Source organism: Rana temporaria, chromosome 11, assembly GCF_905171775.1.
Source record: "Rana temporaria chromosome 11, aRanTem1.1, whole genome shotgun sequence".
Lineage (NCBI taxonomy): Eukaryota > Metazoa > Chordata > Amphibia > Anura > Ranidae > Rana > Rana temporaria.
Genome location: NC_053499.1, coordinates 117,059,427 through 117,080,171, shown reverse-complemented (window position 1 = coordinate 117,080,171; position 20,745 = coordinate 117,059,427). Strand labels below are relative to the sequence as shown.

At 47.4% G+C, this 20,745-nt stretch overlaps 1 protein-coding gene across 3 annotated transcripts in view; it reads right to left on the bottom strand.

Annotated features, from left to right (window-relative positions):
* LOC120917542 (cathepsin W-like) overlaps nucleotides 1-20,745 on the bottom strand; it is a 61,285-nt gene that overhangs the window by 11,950 nt on the left and 28,590 nt on the right. For all 3 annotated transcript variants that reach the window (XM_040328909.1, XM_040328911.1, XM_040328910.1), the window contains exons 6-9: nucleotides 11,082-11,162; nucleotides 6,286-6,402; nucleotides 2,035-2,099; nucleotides 1,862-1,952 (exon numbers count right to left, since the gene is read on the bottom strand). In XM_040328909.1, coding sequence (XP_040184843.1) covers nucleotides 1,862-1,952; nucleotides 2,035-2,099; nucleotides 6,286-6,402; nucleotides 11,082-11,162 — 354 coding nt within the window. The remainder of the gene's footprint in view (nucleotides 1-1,861; nucleotides 1,953-2,034; nucleotides 2,100-6,285; nucleotides 6,403-11,081; nucleotides 11,163-20,745) is intronic.

The window sequence follows — 20,745 nt, the reverse complement described above, 5'->3', positions numbered from 1 at the left end:
TGCACATGTGGACAACGAACAACGTGTGAACCTTTTCCTAGTTTCATTTCATAATTTCCTACTTCCTGTTCCCACCACCAGATCCACACACATACTGTACATATTCCAAATAGGGCTCGCTATTTGAGTATCCAAGACATATAGGGAGACAGGGACTAAATCAGTCTACAATGATCTACCATAATGTCATTTTTGGGTAGACTAACTCTTGAAGCCAGTTGTCATGTTCCCCAAAGTCATAACATTTTATTATACAGAATATAATTTCCCTTGATGGGGAAAGGTATAGACTGTCTTTTTTTTCTTTTAAGCTAGATTTTAAACAGATATACAGTATATCAGTCTGCAGCAGCTCTTTCATCATCCAACCACAGGTTGGGGGTAGAGAAATATTCTGGCAATATTTCTTAACAGCTGTACAGAAAAGTCAGATCATTAGGCCCCTTTCTCACAGGCGGACCATAGAGGGCAATGGATAGTCCAAACAGGTCCACCTAAAAAACTGCCAAGCAGACTCAATCGTCCCATCCATTGCCCTCTATGGAGCGGCTGATGTAATGGGACATGTGTCTGTTTACACCCGCCGTCATCCCATCTGATCCTATCCACTAAAAACAGACAGATGAGGGATCCGTTTCCCATCTGTCTGGCAGATCAAATCAGATGACAGTCAGCTGTAAACAGACAAGCAGTGCGTTTACATTCGACCGCCCATAGAGTAAAGCGGGCTGTGTTCATGACCGCTCTTCATAAGGGGAGAAGACACAGATCTGTCAATCGCCTGCTCAGCGGGGATGAGCAGACAGATTCCCTGCTGAGCAGGTGGATCTGCTGGCAGAGTCCGCCTGTGTGAAAGAGTCCTTATCCCAACTCTGGTTGGCAGGGTTTTGTAAATCTCAGTAATGGACAGACAGAAATGCAAATAATTTGACAGACAAAACAGCTCCCAAATATGCATTTAATGGTGTATTAAGTTTAGGTTAAACATGCAACTACTGATTTATCCTTGTTCTAGATATGGAGCCAGATTCACAGACATTTGCCCTGGCGCAGCGTATCAGAGATACGCTACGCCACCGTATCTTACCTGGCGGAATCTCGAATCCAGGAAGATTTTGCGCCGTAAGTTACGGCGGCGTAGTGTATTTCTCGGCGCGTATTTCAAATTGGGCGGGTAGGGGGCGTGATTCATTTAAATGAAGCGTGTCCCCGTGCCGATTGAAATGCGCATGATCCGTTTTGAAATTTCCCGCCGTGCTTTGCGCGAAATGACGTCATTTTTTGATTTTTGACGTGCGTTACGTCCTTTACTATTCACGGACGACTTACGCGCAAAAAAAAACATTTAAAATTCGACACGGGAACGACGGCCATACTTTAACATGGCAAGTCTATCTATACGCCACAAAACAGCAGCTTTAACTACTTTAACTATACGCCGGGAAAAGCCGACTAGCGACGACGTAAGAGAATGCCACGGCCGCGCGTACCTTCGTGGATCGCCGGAAAAAGCTAATTAGCATACCCAACGCGGAAAACAATGCAAACTCCACCCAGCGGGCGCCGAAGTATTGCACCTACGATCCGAAGGCGTACGCCTGTCGGATCGAAGCCAGAAGCCGTCGTATCTTGGTTTGAGGATTCAAACTAAAGATACGACGCGGCAAATTTGAAAGTACGCCGGTGTATCAGTAGATACGCCGGCGTACTGCTGTGAATCTGGCCCATGGACTATAATCTACTATTATCTATAATATATACTCTATTCTCTATTTTATTATACCCAGTATTTAAAGTATTTAAACGTGTTTTTTTCTGACATGTGTCTAAGTAGTAGTATTTATAATGCTCTTTTACTTACTGTTAACATATCCTACTATCAAGACTGCGTGATCGTTATAATCTGGATTGCAGTTTTGGGGAAGATTATCTACGATTCCATTTTTGTAATGCTGAAAAAACAATGAAGAGATCATATGAACAACTTAATTTCACTACCTTGATTCAATGCTTACCATATCATTGTCCACTAACCTGTAGCAATACACCGTTGATAATTACTGTCAGAGTTCCATGGTTTCCAACATAAGAGGTCATTTCTGGAAGAGTAATGAAAGATGTTAGAGAGATATAACGGAAACCATATATCTTAAACCTGTGGTAGATTTTCCATTATTTTTAGATTAGCAAAAATCCTTTTCTTGGGAATACATCACGGGACACAGAGCCTTAATTACTTAATGGGTTATGTAGTCACCACAGGTGATTGGACACTGGCAAACCCAATTAAAATGGAGTTCCTCCCCTACATAACCCCTCCCAAATGGAGAGTACCTCAGTTTTGTAGCAAAGCAATAAGTGTTCCATGTTTAGCTCTGTGTCCCGTGATGTATTCCCAAGAAAAGGATTTTACAGGTAAGCTGTATTAAAAAATCCTATTTTCTTGATCATACATCACGGGACACAGAGCCTTAATTACTTAATGGGATGTCCCATAACAATGCTAAAATTTGAGGGGAGGGAGAAACAGATCAGAATAAGACCGCCACCGAGCCAGAGGATCTATACCGCTGCCTGCAACACACTATGCCCGAAGGTGGCATCCTCGTAACCTCTCACATCTACCTGGTAGAATTTAGTAAATATATGGACCGAAGACCAAGTAGCAGCCTTACAGATTTGAGACATGGAGGCCTGGTAATGCACTGCCCATGAAGCACCAACCGCTCTAGTCAAGTGCACTTTCACCTGAAAAGGAGGGATCTTCTTTTCTAAACCATAGGCCTGAATAATGACTTGTCAAATCCATCTTACAATAGTGTATTTTGACACTGCCTGGCCCTTCCTTGGGCCTTGTGACAGAATAAACAGACAATCAGTCTTTCTTATCTGAGCCGTAGCTTGCAGATAAACCTTTACCGCTCTTACAACATCTAGAGCGTGTAGACTCTCTTCCTCCGAAGACTGCGGATCTGGATCTGGTAGGACTATATCTTGATTCAGATGAAAACCTGAAACCACCTTATGTAAGAAAGTTGGGTGAGGATGCAGCAACACCCTGTCACCCTGTCATCCTTCTCTTAAAAGGACATTTTTTCTTTTTTTAAATTACATTTTTTTATTGCATTTTAGTGTAAATATGAGATCTGAGGTGTTTTTGACCCCAGATCTCATATTTAAAAGGTCCTGTCATGCTTTTTTCTATTACAAGGGGTGTTTACATTCCTTGTAATAGGAATAAAAGTGTCCCAAAAGTATTATTTTTTTAAAAAACAGCGTCAAAAGATTTTTTTAAAAGTAAAATAAGTAAGAATTTTTTTTTTAAATTGCCCCGTCCCGACAAGCTTGCGTGCAATAGCGAACGCATACGTAAGCAGCGCATATGAAAACAATGTTCAAATCACACATGTGAGGTATCACCACGATCGTTAGAGTGAGTGCAATAATTCTAGCCCTAAACCTCCTTTGTAGAATTGCACCCTGTAGAATTTTTTAAACGTCCCTATGGAGATTCCACGAGCGGGACATGTTGGGTATCAATTTACTCAGCGTAACATTATCTTTCACAATATAAAAAAAATTGGGCAAACTTTACTGTTTTTTTTTATTCAAAAATCTTTCCCAAAAAAGTGCGCTTGTAAGACCGCTGCGCAAATACGGTGTGACAAAAAGTATTATAACAACCGCCATTTTATTCTCTAGCGTGTTCGGAAAAAATATATATAATGGCCCAGATTCACATACATCTGCGCATATTTATGCTTGTTTCCCCACCTGAAGCAAGGTACTTTTGCTGAGCGATGGCAGCTGTAAATGTTGGCAAGGAGAGGAGGAATTTTTCGAAGGAGGAGAGGGATGTCCTGATTTCGGCAATAGCCAAATTTGACAAGTACAGTACCTCCATGGTGCCCACAGTGCCAGGACCAGCAGGGCACGTAAGATCGAGATCCTTGAAGAGATCACCCTGGAGGTCAATGCCATCGGTAATGAGACCAGGACCCCCGACGATATCTGTAAAAAGATTAATGACATGAGACGTCCGGTCCGGGACAAGCTGGCCATTATTAGGAGGCACGCCAGGGGCATGGGAGGAGGACCAGCCTCTGCTCTGCGGTTGATGGATGAGGAGGAGGTCATCGCCCAATGTCTGGAGAGGGAGCAGGTGGAGGGCATGGAGGACTTTGACTCCGGTGACCAGGCCTTGAGGACAGGTAAGTGTGTTTTATCCCCCATCCGGTGTGTAGCATGTGAGGAGGTGGAAGAGATATGTGACAAGTGTGTGGGTCCACCAACATGTGAATGTTTTGTGTCATCCACAGATGTGCTGGAGGAAGCGGGCCCATCGTCAGCTGCTGGAGGAGCATGGGGACCTTGAGGAAGGTGTATACCTTGATGAGGAGAACCTCATCCCTGGACCCTCCCAAACCCTCTTCCCAATCAGGGAAAGCCCCTCAAGGGCCTCCCTGTACAGACAGCCCCAAGCCTCTCCTGCCCCCAGGAAGGCTAAGCACAAGACAAGGGGTGTTCCTGAATCCCTCCAGGAAAATCTTGCGAGGGAACAGGCCCGCCAGACCCACCATATGGGTGCTTTGGCGGGGGGCATGCGCCGTGTGGCAGACAGCCTGGCCTCCTCAGCCCAGATAACTGACAGCCTGCAGGATGTGAGTGGTAAATGCGCTGCTCTGGTCACCTGCGTTGGGGAGCTGCAGGCCACAACATCAGGTCTCGTGGCAGAGGTAAAGAGCCTGGCAGTGGCTGTACAGGCCAATACTGCTGCCATCGAGGCGGAGGGGAGGCAGACGAGGCGCCACCAGCGGCACACCACCACCCGCCAGCTGCAGATGCAGGCGCAGACTAACGCGGTCCTCACCTGCATTACCCTGGCGTTGGAGGGCAGGCAGCCAGCACCTGCCAGGAGTGGCAGACCTGGGGATGATCCTCCTCCTGATGCTCCACCCACCCCACCCAAGGCTCCCCCCAGACAACTGAGGAGCCGGAGCCGTGGCACCATGCGTGGCCCACGACAGGGCAAATGAGTGCCTTTTTTTTCTTTTCTTTGCTCAGGTTATGAGCTTTTTTTCTTTTCTTTGCTCAGGTTATGAGTTTTTTGTTTTTGTTTGCTCAGGTTATGAGCTTTTTTATTTTAGTAGTGACTGCGCAGTCAGTAGTGCAGGCTACAGTGTGACTGGTGTGTGAATGTGGGTGACATGCCTGCCAGCAAGGTGTGTCACCTTGGGTCGTCGGGGAGAGGTTATACCCACGACCGTGTGAATGTAGTATGAATGGACAGCAACACCATTGGAGCCTTGCCGTGGCGTTTCTGCTCCCAAGTCCTGTGAAGTGGATGTGGTGTGTGTGAGCACAGGACACAGGACCCCAGATGGCAAGTCACCTTTTTTTTTATTTTTATAAAAAAAAAAATATGTTTTTGATATTTTTAATTTTATTTTTTTATTCTTTTGAGTTCCTTTTTATATATATATTTTTCTTTATTTCGTCTTTCTCAATTTGCGGCAGCACCCCCCCAGGCCCATGCCTAAAGCTGTGTAAGGGGCCCCATAATTTCTGATGGCGGCCCTGCCTGGCATGTTGGCATACAGGTGTTGTCCTGCAAGTGTGGTTGCTCAGCTCGTCCGTAACGGAGCTGCTGCAGCTGCTGTCCAGCTGACCTGTGCACGTCTGGTGCTGAGTTACACCTGCTTTATGTGGAATAACTTTAGGCCGGACGTTGAACTTACACGCACCACGCGTAGCCTGCGCACGTACGTTCGTGAATCGCCGTATCTCCCTCATTTGCATATTTGAATACAAAATCAATGGGAGCGGCAAATGCGCCCAGCGTAAATATGCGCCTACGATACGCCGGCGTAGGAAAGTTACGTCGGTCGTAGGAAGCCTATTTTCAGGCGTATCTAGTTTTGTGGGCACGGCGCACAGATACGACGGCGCACAGTTACACTTACGCGGCGTATATTGAGATACGTCGGCACAAGTGCTACGTGAATCCGGGCCATAATGTTTGGAGGTTCCAAGTAATTTTCTAGCAAAAAATGTTTTATTTTAACTTGAAAAACACCAAATCTCAGAAAAAGGCTCGGTCCTTAAGTGGTTAAACTATGCTTGGACATAACTAACATCAATGAGTAGGTGTAGGTAAAGATAACAGGGGTCATGTGAAAAATAGAAGTACCAAGTATGAGGTCTTAAATGGCTTTTTATTTGTTATAACTACTATTAGATTTAGAAGAAGAAAGTCAAGGCCTCAGTAGGACCATCCATCCTCACCTGTCTCATCCTTTGCAAGCATCTGAAAATCATAGATCCATCCTATAGCTGTGAGATCTTTTCTGCAGTTTTTTCTTACAGCAGAATATGGGTATTCTTCCTCACTAACTAATCCTCCTTCAAAAAAAAATGTACGTCAATCAGTACCAAAGGAATGCACAAAGAACTTAAAGCACATCTAAACCCAAAAATAATACATTGCACGTACCTCCCAACCGTCCCTGATTCACCAAGACTGTCCAGGAAATTGAATATAAAAAGTAGTATTGAGCTGTTGCTAAAATTATATGCAAAAGTATAAAAACGCACAAGCATAAAAGCAATTAGCCAGATTCACGTACGGCGGCTTAAAGTTATGCGGGCGTAGCGTATGTAATTTACGTTACACCGCCGCAAGTAAGAGAGGCAAGTGCGGTATTCACAAAGCACTTGTGTCCTAAGTTACGGCGGTGTAGAGTAAATGTGCCGGCGTAAGCGCGCCTAATTCAAATTGTGAAGAGGTGGGCGTGTTTTATGTAAATAAAGCATGACCACACGTAAATGACGTTTTGAACGAACGGCGCATGCGCCGTCCGTGGACGTATCCCAGTGTGCATGCTCCAAATTACGCCACAAAGACTCATTGGTTTCGACGTGAACGTAAATTACGCCCAGCCCCATTCACGGACGACTTACGCAAACAACGTAAAAATTGAAAAATTTGATGCGGTTCCCGAAGTCCATACTTAACATTGGCTGCGCCATCTTTTTGGTGGTTTATCTTTACGCCTGAAAACACCTTACGTAAACGGCGTATCTTTACTGCGACGGCTGTGCGTATGTTCGTGAATAGGCGTATCTCGCTGATTTACATATTCTAGGCGTAAATCAGCGTACACGCCCCTAGCGGCCAGCGTAAATAGACAGCTAAGATACGACGGCGTAGGAAGACTTATGCCGCTCGTATCTTAGCAACATTTAAGCGTATCTCAGTTTGAGAATATGCTTAAATATACGACGGCGCAGTTTCGGAGTTACGCCGTTGTATCTCTACCTGAATCTGGCTATATGAGTATAAAAATGCACAAGCATAAAAGCAATGATAATAGGTGCAAAGTGCAAAATATTGTGCAAGTGGCAAACTCTGCAAAAGTATAAAAACGCACAAGCATAAAAGCAATGAGTATAAAAACGCACAAGCATAAAAGCAATGATAATAGGTGCAAAGTGCAAAATATTGTGCAAGTGGCAAACAATATATAGCCGGATTCAGAGAGATCGGCGTATATTTAGAGCGGCGTAGCGCATCTGATATGCGATACGCCGACGTAACATAGATAGGCTCGTACTGTATTCACAAAGCACTTGCTCCCTTTCTTGCGCCGGCGTAACGTAAAATGGCCGGCATAAGCCCGCCTAATTCAAAGTAGCAAGGCAGTGGGCGTGTAGTATTATAATGAAGCGTTACCCCATGTAAATGCATGGCCGAACGAACGGCGCATGCTCAGAATCACGTCGAAGATACGCCGGCTCCATTCATATGACGTGAACGTAACCTACGTCCAGCCCCATTCACGTACGACATACGTAAACGACGTAAAAAACGACTGCTGTTCCGACGTCCATAACTTTGCATGGGCTGCGCCTCCTTTTTGGTGGAACAACTATACACCGGACGTACCCCTTACGTAAACTGCGTAGCTTACTGCGACGGACGTACGTACGTTCGTGAATCAGCGTATATTGCTCATTTACATATTCAACGCGTAAATCAACGGAAGCGACCCTAGCGGCCAGCGTAAATATGCGCCCAAGATACGATGGCGTAGGAGACTTACGTCGGTCGTATCTTGGCAAAATTCAGGCATATCTCATTTAAAGAATCAGCGCATAGATACGACGCCGCACATTTGGACTTACGACGGCGTATCAGTAGATACGTCAGCGTAAGTCTTTCTGAATCCGGCTAATAGTGTCCAAATAAAGCTCAAATGCTGAAGAGGTATGTAACACAATGCGAAATAATCTACGAAAAAAATTCAAATAGGACAAGTGCAAATAACATCTGCTCTGAAACAATGCAGAGCTACTCGTTATGCTACTCATGTGGCAATTTAAAATGGTGCCGCTAGATTGACCTGCTTGCAATTCATGCTGCCAAACATGCACAGACTTTTCCAGCAGGGCAGTTGTGGATTGATACTTGCAGTATAACATAGCAGACCTGAGAATTTTTTTTCTTCTTTGGTGTTGAGTAACTACAAGACCCAGCATGCCCATGCTTCCAACACTTCTTATACATTTGGGCCATCTATGGCTTCAGCACTTTCCAGAAACATGTCCCTCATGTTCCAGAGGAATTTTAGATAACAGGGTGTCCATGGGAAGGCCTGCAGAAGCTTGGCATGGAGGGGACATTTGTTTACCTTGTGCACCGCTGTGGCTGTGTTCTTGTGTCAAGTTCCCCAAATCCAAACTTGCTCATCCATGTCTTTATGGACCTTGCTTTTTGCTTGTACTGGTGTGCAGTCATGTTAGAACAGACAGGGGTCTGTTAGAACATATCGGGTCTGGTATGGATTTTAAGGGGAACCCTAAGCTAAAATTAAAAAAAAAAAAATGGCAAAAGGTACCCCAAAATCCATACCAGACCCTTATCCGAGTCCCCCAAAAACACCTTGGGCCTAATCCTCAAAAGGGATACGCCGGCGTATCTACTGATACGCTGTCGTATCCCTGTTTCTATCTATGGAACTGATCCACAGAATCAGTTTCACATAGATAGGGAGAAGATCCGACATGTGTAAGGGACTTACACTGTCGGATCTCAGGATGCAGTACCGCAGCCGCCGCTGGGGGCATTTCTCGCCGAAATGCCGCTTCGGGTATGCAAATTAGCACTTACGGAGATCCACAAAGCTTTTACGCTTCGTTTTTTCTCCGTAAGGCCCCATACTCACGAGCAAACATGTCTGCTGAAACTGGCCCGCAGGCCAGTTTCAGCAGACATGTTTGGTCGTGTGTGGGCGCGAGCGGGCCGAATTCCAGCAAACATTTGCCCGCCGGGCCTTTTCCCAGCAGACAAATATTCCTGGACTTGTTTTAAAACAGTCCGCTGGAATTCTGCCCGCTCGGACATGTACGGTCGTCAGTACAGACCTACCGTACATGTCCAGGCGCCCGCCGTCCCTCGCATGCGTCGAATGACTTCGACGCATGCGTGGAAGCATTTTAAAGGCGGCCCGCCCACGTCGCCGCGTCATTGTCGCGGCGACACCGCGTCATCGACGCGGCGACACCGCGGACACGCCCCGCGTATTGTTTACGCGCGGACTTCTGTACGATGGTGTGTACAACCATCGTACAGAAGCCCTCTGGCAGACATGTATGGTGAAAACGGTCCGACGGACCGCTTTCACCATACATGTTTGGTCGTGAGTACCCGGCCTTAGTATTAGTTTGCCGTCGCAATATTAGGGCTGCTTTTACAAGGCCTAAACTGTTTAGGCCTTGTAAAAGTAGACCCTTCTATCCCGCGTCCCTGTTTTTTTTTTTTTTCAATTTTTTTTTTTCCCGCCGCAACTTGTATTTTTTTTTTACGCCCGTCGCGATTCTCAAAACCCCGCGCAACGTAAAACCGCGCAAAGCACGTCAGGAAAATGACGTCGGGAGCATGCGCAGTACGTCCGGCGCGGGAGCGCGCCTAATTTAAATGGGACTCGCCCCATTAAATTAGGAACGCCTTGCGCAAGACGAATTTAAGTTACACAGCCGAAAATTTCTAGGTAAGTGCTTTGTGGATCGGGCACTTAGGTAGAAATTTTCCGGCGGTGTAACTTAAATTGCAAAAGTTACGTTGCACCGGGTTTTTGAGGATTAGGCCCCTTGTTCCCATGTTGATGGGGACGAGGGCCTCATCCCCACATCCCTTGCCCGGTGGTTGTGGGGGTCTGCGGGTGGGGGCTTATTGGAATCTGGAAGCCTAATTTAACAAGGGGACCCCCAGATCCCAACCCCCCTCCTATGTGAATGGGTATTGGGTACATTGTACCCCTACATATTCACCAAAAAAAGTATCAAAACTGTAAAAATTACAGTAGACAATTTGGGACAAATCCTTTATTTAAAAAAATAAAAAAAACTGTCCTGCGATATCCATTCCTCTTCGATCACAGCGTCCGATGGACCGAGAAAGAAAAACAGCTGTTATATAGCTGAGGGCGGGGCCACCTGGTGACATAAACGGGTGACCCTGCCTCTTCTGACATCATGTGACGTCACATAATGTCAGAGGGGGCGGGGTCACCCATTTACATCACCGGGTGGCTAGGCCCTCAGCTATATAACAGCTGTCACTGCAGAAAGGCTGCAGTCAACGGGAGCCTTCCATGGAGGCTGGGTTTTTTCCAGGTTTTTTCTCGGACCGTCAGACGCTGTGATCGAAGATGAATGGACATTGCGGGACACTTTTTTAAAAAAAATAAAGGATTTGTCCCAAACTGTCTCTTCTCATTTTTACTTTTTTTTAACACTATTTTTGGTGAATGAGTAGGCACGAACATCGGGCTCATCCCTAGTGAGCACCAGACTGGGTCTAGGATTTAAAATGTGGACCTAAGACTGGAGGCTTTTCCTATTCAACGTTCTTCAAAGTCTACAGGCTCCAAGAAAGGAGAAAACAAAACATTTGTTTATCATGACAGATAGAAACCCTGGAGCTCCTAATGATGTGTAGATGAAAAACCTAGGTGACACATATCCCCCACCCACAACCTTACTTTCCGGTGCCTCATAGTATACATATGTTTAACTTTTACCTTCATTTAGAACAGTGATGTATGCATCCCATGTGTATCCTCCTCTACAGCCATCATCACATGGACCACAGTCTATAACCTCTGGGAGGAGAACACAGAGTATAAGGATGTCAGAGAGAATATGCAAAGACATGAACAGTGTTAACAGCATGAAAGTGTTTACAAAGGACAAATACACTATTCCAGGTACAACTTCAAGTCAGGAACCACGTGTCAGCTTTTTAAAGTGGTAAAATTTTACAAAACAGTAAAATGCAGTAATATCCCATTCGCATGTGGAGGTAAAATACATTTTGAAAAAAAAATATATATATATATGGCAGTGATGGGGCGTGACCGGATGCGGATGTTGGAGTGAGAGCGTGAGTGCTTTCCCCCTCTCCTCACTCTTCTCCTCGATCGATGTCCACTCCCGGTCGGGGGGACTTCTGATGCCGTGAAGATGGTCGGGAGCCGGGGTGGAGTCGCAGGCACACAGGCGATGCGTGTGAGCCGCTCTGTGACCCTGGACCGACCCCTTGCATGGCAATGCTTCCGGCTCTATGAATTGCAGCAGCTTGGCGGCTTTGACAGGGGCCGTGTCTCCCCAGTGTGCAGGATATCAGTGGAAGGTGGCAGGGAGGAGGCGCTAACTGCAGGGGTGTGAGAGGCTTGGATTTCTTCCCCTTTTCTTTTACCTGATGGAGGCAAGAGATGGCGGCGACGTGAGAGGACGCCCCCCCCCCCATCCCCCTGACTGAGAAGCACCTGGCTGAAGAAGGAATGAGAGACCCGCTTGGAATTTGCACTACATCGCTATATGCTGCAACATAGAGGAAAAGTAACGGTTACTCTCCCGCAAACCCCTGACATCTGATCTGTGGCTGGGTGAGAACTTTCCATTTACTCATCTTTGGGAAGGATGGGAAGAAAATGTTATAGGGACAGGGTATTTCTAAAACTTTCCCTCCTGCCTTTGTCTCCTGATGTGGTAATAGGAGGCTGGACTGTGAAGCATAAATTTTACGTTGTGGTGGACTGCTGCCTTTTGTTCTCCCTTTTTTCCCCTCTTTCCCCCCTCCTCCCCCCTTATTGCCTTTATTCTGTGTAGCACGCATTTAAGCGGCTGGCTTTGAGGATAAAGGGAGAAGAGGGTTGAGATAAATATACACCTGCAGGTATTAATTTCCAGACTACATGTTACTATGCCATCGCAGCGCACTACAAAAGGTGATCCAGGCAGCTGCTGCCAAATTGGGGAAATTTGCACACGCCCAGGGCCAGACTCCTGACCAGACTCCCCAAAAAATAAGAGCCAAGACACCAGCATGCTGTCTAAACCACAGACCGGGGCCCCTGCTTCAAGAAAGAGTCAGGGACCTGGCCAGGTAACTCCACCAAAAGTAACGATAGACCCTCTAGGAATTCCATTGGGGGAGGGGACGGAGGATGCCCAAAATCGGGCAAATTCATCACCTAGCATGTCAGCCCTGGGGGAAGTAGAACCGTCACTGAAGGAAGTATTAAATGCAATTAACGCCTGTAAATGAAATGTCTGACCAGCTCAAAACTATTCGGGAAGAACTGTCTCTTGTCAGGCATGATATGCAAAAAGTACGTGAAAGGACTACTGCTCTTGAGGGGAGGGTAAGTTTAATAGAGGATGGTTTGAACCCCCTTAAATGAAAGATGAGAACTGTAAGGGAACAAATGCTTAACTACCAGATAAAGATCAATGAAATGGAGAATCGGAAACGAAGGAAGAATGTCAAGGAGTGCTAGTGGCACTCCTTGAACGTAGTGAGGGATCAGATCCCACTCTGTTTTTGGAAAAATAGTTTAACTACTAGCCGACCAGCCACCGTCATTATACGGCGGCAGGTCGGCTCTCCTGGGCGAGAGCCCGTAGCTATACGTCCGCTCTTTGAGCGGCCACTCGATCGCCGCCGGGCACCCGCGATTGCTCATTACAGAGCGGGGACCAGGAGCTGTGTGTGTAAACACACAGCTCTCGGTCAGAGGTGTATTTAGGTTTTGTGCTGCCCTAGGCCTGACTAAACTTGCGCACCCCCTAATTTAAATATGACCCACCCCTTCCTGTCAAAGCCACACCCCTTCTTCTTTAAGACCCACCCTGTCATATTCATGGGAAGAGGACAGAGGGATGCCGTGGGTGAAGGACAGAGGGTTGCCGTGGGTGACGGACAGAGGGACGCCGTGGGAAAAGGACAGAGGAACACCGTGGGAAGAGGACAGAGGGACGCCGTGGGAAAAGGACAGAGGAACACCGTGGGAAGAGGACAGAGAGGGACATTGTGGCGGTCAATAAGGCCTAGAGAATAGCAGGTTAGGCACTTCCTAATGGCTCAGTCCCTGGGAATAGTAATGGATAATGGCCAACAGGCCCTCTTACCAGACCCAGCGAAATCGCAAACGGCCAGCCGCCCCCTGCAAAGTGCCGCCCTAGGCCTGGGCCTTGTCGGCCTAGGCCAGAATACATCCCTGCTCTCGGTCCTGTCAGCAGGGGAAATGCTGATCTTCTGTTCATACAATGTATGAACAGAGGATCAGTGTTTCCCATAGTGAGGCCACTCCCCCCCCACAGTAAGAACACACAGGGACATACTTAACCCCTTCCCTGCCCCCTAGTGTTAACCCCTTCACTGCCATTGGCATTTTTATAGTAATCCAATGCATTTTTATAGCACTGATCGCTATAAAAATGCCAATGGTCCCAAAAATGTGTCAAAAGTGTCCGAAGTGTCCGCCATAATGTCGCAGTACCGAAAAAAATCACTGATCGCCGCCATTACTAGTAAAAAAAATATATTAATAAAAATGCCATAAAAATACCCCCTATTTTGTAAACGCTATAACTTTTGCGCAAACCAATCAATAAACGCTTATTGCAATTTTTTTTATGAAAAATATGTAGAAGAATACGTATCGGCCTAAACTGAGGGAAAAAAAATGTTTTTTTATATATTTTTGGGGGATATTTATTACAGCAAAAAGTAAAAAATATAATTTTTTTTCAAAATTGTCGCTTTATTTTTGTTTAAAGGGGAAAAAATAAAAACCGCAGAGGTGATCAAATACCACCAAAAGAAAGCTCTATTTGTGGGAAAAAAAGGACACCAATTTTGTTTGGGAGCCACATCGCACGACCGCGCAATTGTCAGTTAAAGCGACGCAGTCCCGAATCGCAAAAAGTGCTCTGGTCTTTGACCAGCAATATGGTCGGGGGGGTTAAGTGGTTAAAGCTTTATTTGGAGAACAGTCCTTTTTTAATCCTTTTTGCATTAGAAAGAGCTCACAGAGCTCCAGTCTGTTGCTAGTTCGAGTCCAGTCTGCTGAACGATTCCAGTCTGTTCCTAGTTCCAGTCCAGCTGAACGGTTCCAGTCTGTTCCTAGTTCCAGTCCAGTCTGCTGAACGATTCCTGTCTGTCCTGGTTTCAGTCCAAGTTGTTTCAGTCTGCTGAATTGAGCCTGTTTCTTCCTGGTTCTGGTCCAGTGATCCAGCTTCTGTTTACCTAACCTGTCAGCTGCTTCAGCTTCCCAGTTCCTGAACATCCGGATTACCTCTACCTCTGTTGATCCTGCCAGGCACTCGTACCACTCCTCACTCCTGCGCCTCCTGTTACTTTACCAGTGCCGAGAGTAGGAGCCAAAAGGGAGGCCTCCCTCTGCTATATCGGGATCACCACCATCAGGTATGTGACAGTAGCAGACAGCCATGTCTGAGCCTGAGCAGGGAGCCTCTCCTATGGAGGAACTGTATCGCCACCTGGCAGGACTGTCTAAAGCTGTTAAGAATCTCCAGCATGGCTAAACCCGGCTGGAAGAACGGGTACTGATCCTGTCCAACCCTACTGGAGCCCAGGGCACCCCCCATGCTTCCACCTCTTCAGCTGGGGCAGGATCAACACCAACAGTTGTGATGCTCCCACCGGAACCCAGAGTCCCCACGCCTGAAAAATTCTCCGGAAATCTGAGCCAATTTAGTGCCTTTCGCAATTCTTGCGAACTGTACTTCGACCTTCAACCACGCACCTTCTCCCTGGAAGTTACCAAGGTGGGTTTTGTGGTCTCCCTGCTTACCGGAGACCCCCAAATCTGGGTCCACCATCTTCTAGAACAGAAGGATGCTGTCTTGAACAACCTTCACCACCTTCTTTGACGCAATGGCCCAATTACATGAAGACCCTCAACTTTCAGCAACCGCAGAAGCCGCATTGCGCACCCTGCAACTGGGACGCAGGGCAGCAGAGGATTACGTGGCTGAGTTCAGGCGGTGGAGCGCAGACACGAACTGGAGCGATGCCGCGCTCCGTCACCAGTTCCGCATGGGGCTCTCTGATACTTTAAAGGATGAGCTGGCAAGAGTTGGAATCCCACAGACCTTGAACGCGTTAATCGATCTAGCCATACAGATCGATCGACGCCTGAGAGAACGAAGGACTGAGAGGGCTACAGGCTTCTCCTGGCCAACCTGGATGCTCCCAAAAGCTCCCAGTCACCTGCACCCAGCAACCGCTGCACTAGTAGCACCCACATCCGATGCACCTGAACCCATGCAGCTGGGAGTTCTTCGCCCTTCCCTGACCCCGGAGGAGCGTCAGCGTCGCCGGGTAAACAACCTGTGCCTGTACTGCGGGGAACCCGGACATTACGTCAGAAACTGCCCACTTAAGCTCAGTAAGTGTCTACCCATGTCTCTTGACGAGGCAAGATCCTTGACCAAGACTGCATCTCATCTTGCCCTCTCTGTTTCGTTTCAGCTCCCAGGAAAGACTGCAAATACCGGCCATTATTGACTCCGGAGCTTGCAGCTGTTTCATGGATTCATCTTTTGCTGCACAACATCAGATAACTCTCCTCCCTAAAACCCAAGGACTCTCTATTCATCTGGCTGATGGGTCCGCTATTAAATCTGGACCTGTGGTCCAAGAGACTGCTTATACCCTATACCCACTATCATCTCCAGTTGTCACCAAGAACTTTTACGTTTGGACATTATCTCTTCCCCCCTGTTTCCAGTAATCCTCGGTATGCCTTGGCTACAAGCACACAATCCTGCCATCAACTGGGCTACAGGGGAAGTCACCTTCTCTTCACCCTATTGCCAGCAGTTCTGTGGTTCCTACTACTCCCACAAGCCTTCTACCTTACTGTGCCTGGATGCAGAGGCCGAACTACCTCAGTCTATTCCAGAGACTTACCATGACTACCTTGACGTATTTAGTAAACAAAGGGCAGAGACTTTGCCACCCCATCGAGCCTACGATTGCCCCATCAAACTACTTCCGGAGCTGAAATTCCATTTGGCAGGATCTTCCATTTGACAGAGGTGGAACAAGGGGCGTAAAAGAATATGTGGATGAGAACTTAAAAAGGGGGTTCATTCGCCCGTCCACATCGACAGCAGACGCGGGCATCTTCTTCGTAGAAAAGAAAGACCATACCCTCCGACCCTGCGTGGACTACCACGAATTAAATAAGATTACAGTGAAAAAACGTTATCCTCTCCCCTTGGCACCAGAGCTATTTCAAAGACTGGGGGCCGCTATTGTTTTCACTAAACTTGATCTCCGTGGGGCCTACAATCTGGTTCGTATCAGGGAAGGGGATGAGTGGAAAACGACCTTCCGTACACGATTTGGGCATTTTGAGTACTTGGTAATGCCCTTTGGACTATGTAATGTCCCTGCAACTTTTCAATATTTCATTAACGATGTTCTTCAGGACTTTCTGGATTTATTTCTCATCGTCTACCTAGACGATATTCAAATTTTCTCCTCTTCCCTAGAATTCCACCGTGGGCATGTCAAGAGTGTGTTGGCCCGGCTGCGACAACATGGCTTGTATGCGAAGGCCGAAAAGTGTGCATTCGAACAGGAAAGCACATTCCTGGGGTTAATCATTTCCAGTGAGGGCATCAGGATGGATCCCCAGCGGACAAGAAAGGAATCCAACGTTTCGTTGGATTCGCCAACTTCTACCGTAAATTCATTAGGGGTTTTTATTACACCGATTACCTAACTAACCAGACAGGGAACCCGCTTCCACTGGTCCCCTGAGGCCCAAAAGGCATTCGAAACCCTCAAAAAACTCTTCACCTCTGCCTCCGTTCTGAAACATCCAGATTCCGCTCTTCCATTTGTACTTGAGGTGGATGCATCCGAGATTGCTGTAGGGGCAATACTGTCCCAAAGACAAGGTACCAGAGCCCTACTTCACCCAGTAGCCTTCTTCTCCTGCGAATTGTCAGCAGCAGAGAAGAACAACGACGTAGAGGACCGGGAGCTGTTGGCAATTAAATCTGCACTGGAAGAATGGCGTTACCTGCTAGAAGGAGCTGCCCATCCGATTCTAATATTCACAGACCACAAAAACCTGGAATATTTGAGGTCTGCAAAAAGGTTGAAGCCACGACAGGCCAGGTGGGCACTTTTTTTTCTCCAGGTTTTCTTTCCATGTCACATACCGCCCGGCCCCAAAAACGTTAAACCTGACGCTCTGTCTCGGATGTTCCACAAATCCAAAGAAATCTCTTCTCCAGATACCATTCTTGCTCCTGGAAATTTTCTCCTGCTCCAGGAAAACCTGCTTTCCAGAATCAAACAAGCTTCTGCGGGGAAAATGCCTCTTTCTGAACCAAAATTACAAGCTAGAGATGGCTTACTTTGGCACAGGGACAAGATCTATATACCTACGAGGCCTACGAGTACCTGTTTTAAAACTGTGTCATGACCATGCACTGGCCGGGCATTTCGGCATAACCAAAACCACCAAATTGGTACAGCGTACCTTTTGGTGGCCCCAGTTACGTGAGGACTGTAAGGCCCCGTACTCACGACCAAACATGTCTGCTGAAACTGGTCCGCAGACCAGTTTCAGCAGACATGTTTGGCCGTGTGTTGGCCCGAGCGGACCATTTTGGGACGGATCGGACAGGTTTCCAGCGGACAACTGTTTCCCGGACTTGTTTTAAAACAGTCCGCTGGAAACCTGTCCGCCCGGACATGTACGGTCGTCTGTACAGACCTACCGTACATGTCCTGCCGCCCGCATCCCTCGCATGCGTCGAATGACTTCGACGCATGCGTGGAAGCATTTTTAAGGCGGCCCGCCCACGTCGCCGCGTCATTGTCGAGGCGACACCGCGTCATCGACGCGGCGACACCGCGTCATCGACGCGGCGACACCGCGGACACGCCCCGCGTAATGTTTACGCGCGGGCTTCTGTTCGATGGTGTGTATAGCCATCGAACAGAAGTCCCCGGGCAGTCCCCGGCCAGACATGTCCGATGGAAACGGTCTGCAGACCGTTTTCATCGGACATGTCCTGCCGTGAGTACAAGGCCTAAAAGATTTGTGGAGTCCTGTACAACTTGCATCAGGAATAAGACTCACAGAACCAGGGCCTGGGGGCTACTAAAACCTTTGCCTGTTCCAGACAGACCATGGAGGATGTTATCCATAGACTTTATTGTTGAGCTACCCCTGGCAGAGGATCATACCACTATATTTGTGGTAGTTGATCGTCTGTCAAAGATGGCACACTTTGTTCCGATGAAAGGCACTCCCTCAGCCCCTGAAACAGCACAGGTATTCATTAAAGAAATTATAAGACTCCACAGTTTACCAGCTAACATCGTCTCAGATCAGGGGGTATAGTTTACCTCCCGATTCTGGAGGTCCCTCTGTAAGGCCGTGGATATTGAACTGTCATTTTCCTCTGCTTATCACCCCCAGACCAATGGGCAAACTGAGAGGACTAACCAAACTCTCAAGTAGTATCTGCGCTGCTTTTCTTCTTTTGCTCAAAATTACTGGATTTCCCTGCTTCCATTGGCCGAATTCACCTACAATAATTCCATTCACTCCGCCACCAAACAGACCCCATTCTTCGCCAACTTTGGCTTTCACCCTTCGTTTCTGCTCAACTCCCTTCCCGAATGTACGGTACCAGCAGTTCAAGAAAAGATAAATTTCTTCTCTTCCAATAACCAACTTTTACAGGAAACCATGACCAAGACTCAGGAGCACAAGAAGATCACGTTTGATAAGAAGAGACGAGGGGAACTAACACTGGTCCCCGGTGACCTGGTGTGGCTGTCCACAGTGAACTTAAAGATGGCATGTCCCTCAAGGAAGCTGGGCCCCAAGTTCTTGGGACCATTCCCAGTTAGAAGGAAGATCAACGAAGTGGCCTACGAACTGGAACTTCCAGACTCACTAAAGATCCATCCAGTATTCCATGTGTCACTGTTGAAACCTTCCATTTCCAATCCCTTTCCAAATTGAAGCCCTGGTATTCCTGACCCTGTCATTGTAGACGGGGAAGAGGAATTCGAAGTAGAAGCTATCCTGGATTACAGAAGAAGGAACCAGAACCAGTTTCTGAATAAATGGAAAGGGTATGGACCCGAAGAAAAATCTTGGGAGCCCGAGGGGAACATCCACGCTAAGAGTCTGGTACAGTCTTTAAAAGGTCTCATCCAGAAAAGTTTGCCCGGACGGGCGTCCGGAGGCTGCCCCTTGGGGGGGGCAATATCATGAAGATCCTGCCAGAAACGGGTGCCTCAGACTTTGCGGTTCCTGATCACAGCTGCAACCACGCATGCGTGTGCGTGCACGTGTGCACACCCCTGTTGGAGCCAGGTGGGTTATTTAAGCTGGCCTCTCACACACCATCCCCGCTGTCTGCTCTACAGCGTTTGTGTATCTGAAACCTGATCTGTGACTTAACCTGTGAAAGACCCCGGCTTACCAGTGACTATTCCAGCCATCCGCCTGCACCTGACCCATGGCCTGTTCTGACTACCCTACCCTTTTTTCTGCACCTCTGTATCTGTCTGACTATCCAGTCTGTTCCAGTCAGCTGAACGGTTCCAGTCTGTTCCTAGTTCCAGTCCAGCTAAACGGTTCCAGTCTGTTCCTAGTTCCAGTCCAGCTGAACGGTTCCAGTCTGTTCCTAGTTCCAGTCCAGTCTGCTGAACGATTCCTGTCTGTCCTGGTTCCAGTCCAAGCTGTTCCAGTCTGCTGAATTGAGCATGCAAACAGAAGCTGGATCACTGGACGGGAACCAGGAACAAACGTTCCTGGTTCCGGTCCAGTGATCCAGCTTCTGTTTGCCTAACCCGTCAGCTGCTTCAGCTTCCCAGTTCCTGAACGTCCGGATTACCTCTACCTCTGTTGATCCTGCCAGGCACTCATACCACTCCTCACTCCTGCGCCTCCTGTTACTTTACCAGGGGCGATAGTAGGAGCCGTAAGGGAGGCCTCCCTCTGCTATATCGGGCTCACCACCATCAGGTACGTGACAGTTTCTTAGAAAATCTTGACGTTTTCCTTTTTCGCTTACAGCTTTCATAATTTGTAAAAGATCTCCCCCAAACCATACATTTTTTGAAAGCACATGGCCAGTAGAATAAAAAGAAGGTGCTACTGATTTTTAAGGCAGTGCGATATTTGCCTAAAATCATTAATAGTGCACATAAACACAACATAACTTACAAAATTCCTGCTAAATGACTAATAAAGCATCATTCACATGTGGCATACTAAAGCATACGCCCATGGAGGGCCATGTTTACCCGCACAGGAATGCACAGGTGTTTTCCGTGCATCCACGTACAGGCAGTCCCATTTGTGATAATTTGGATGCAAAGGCTGCACA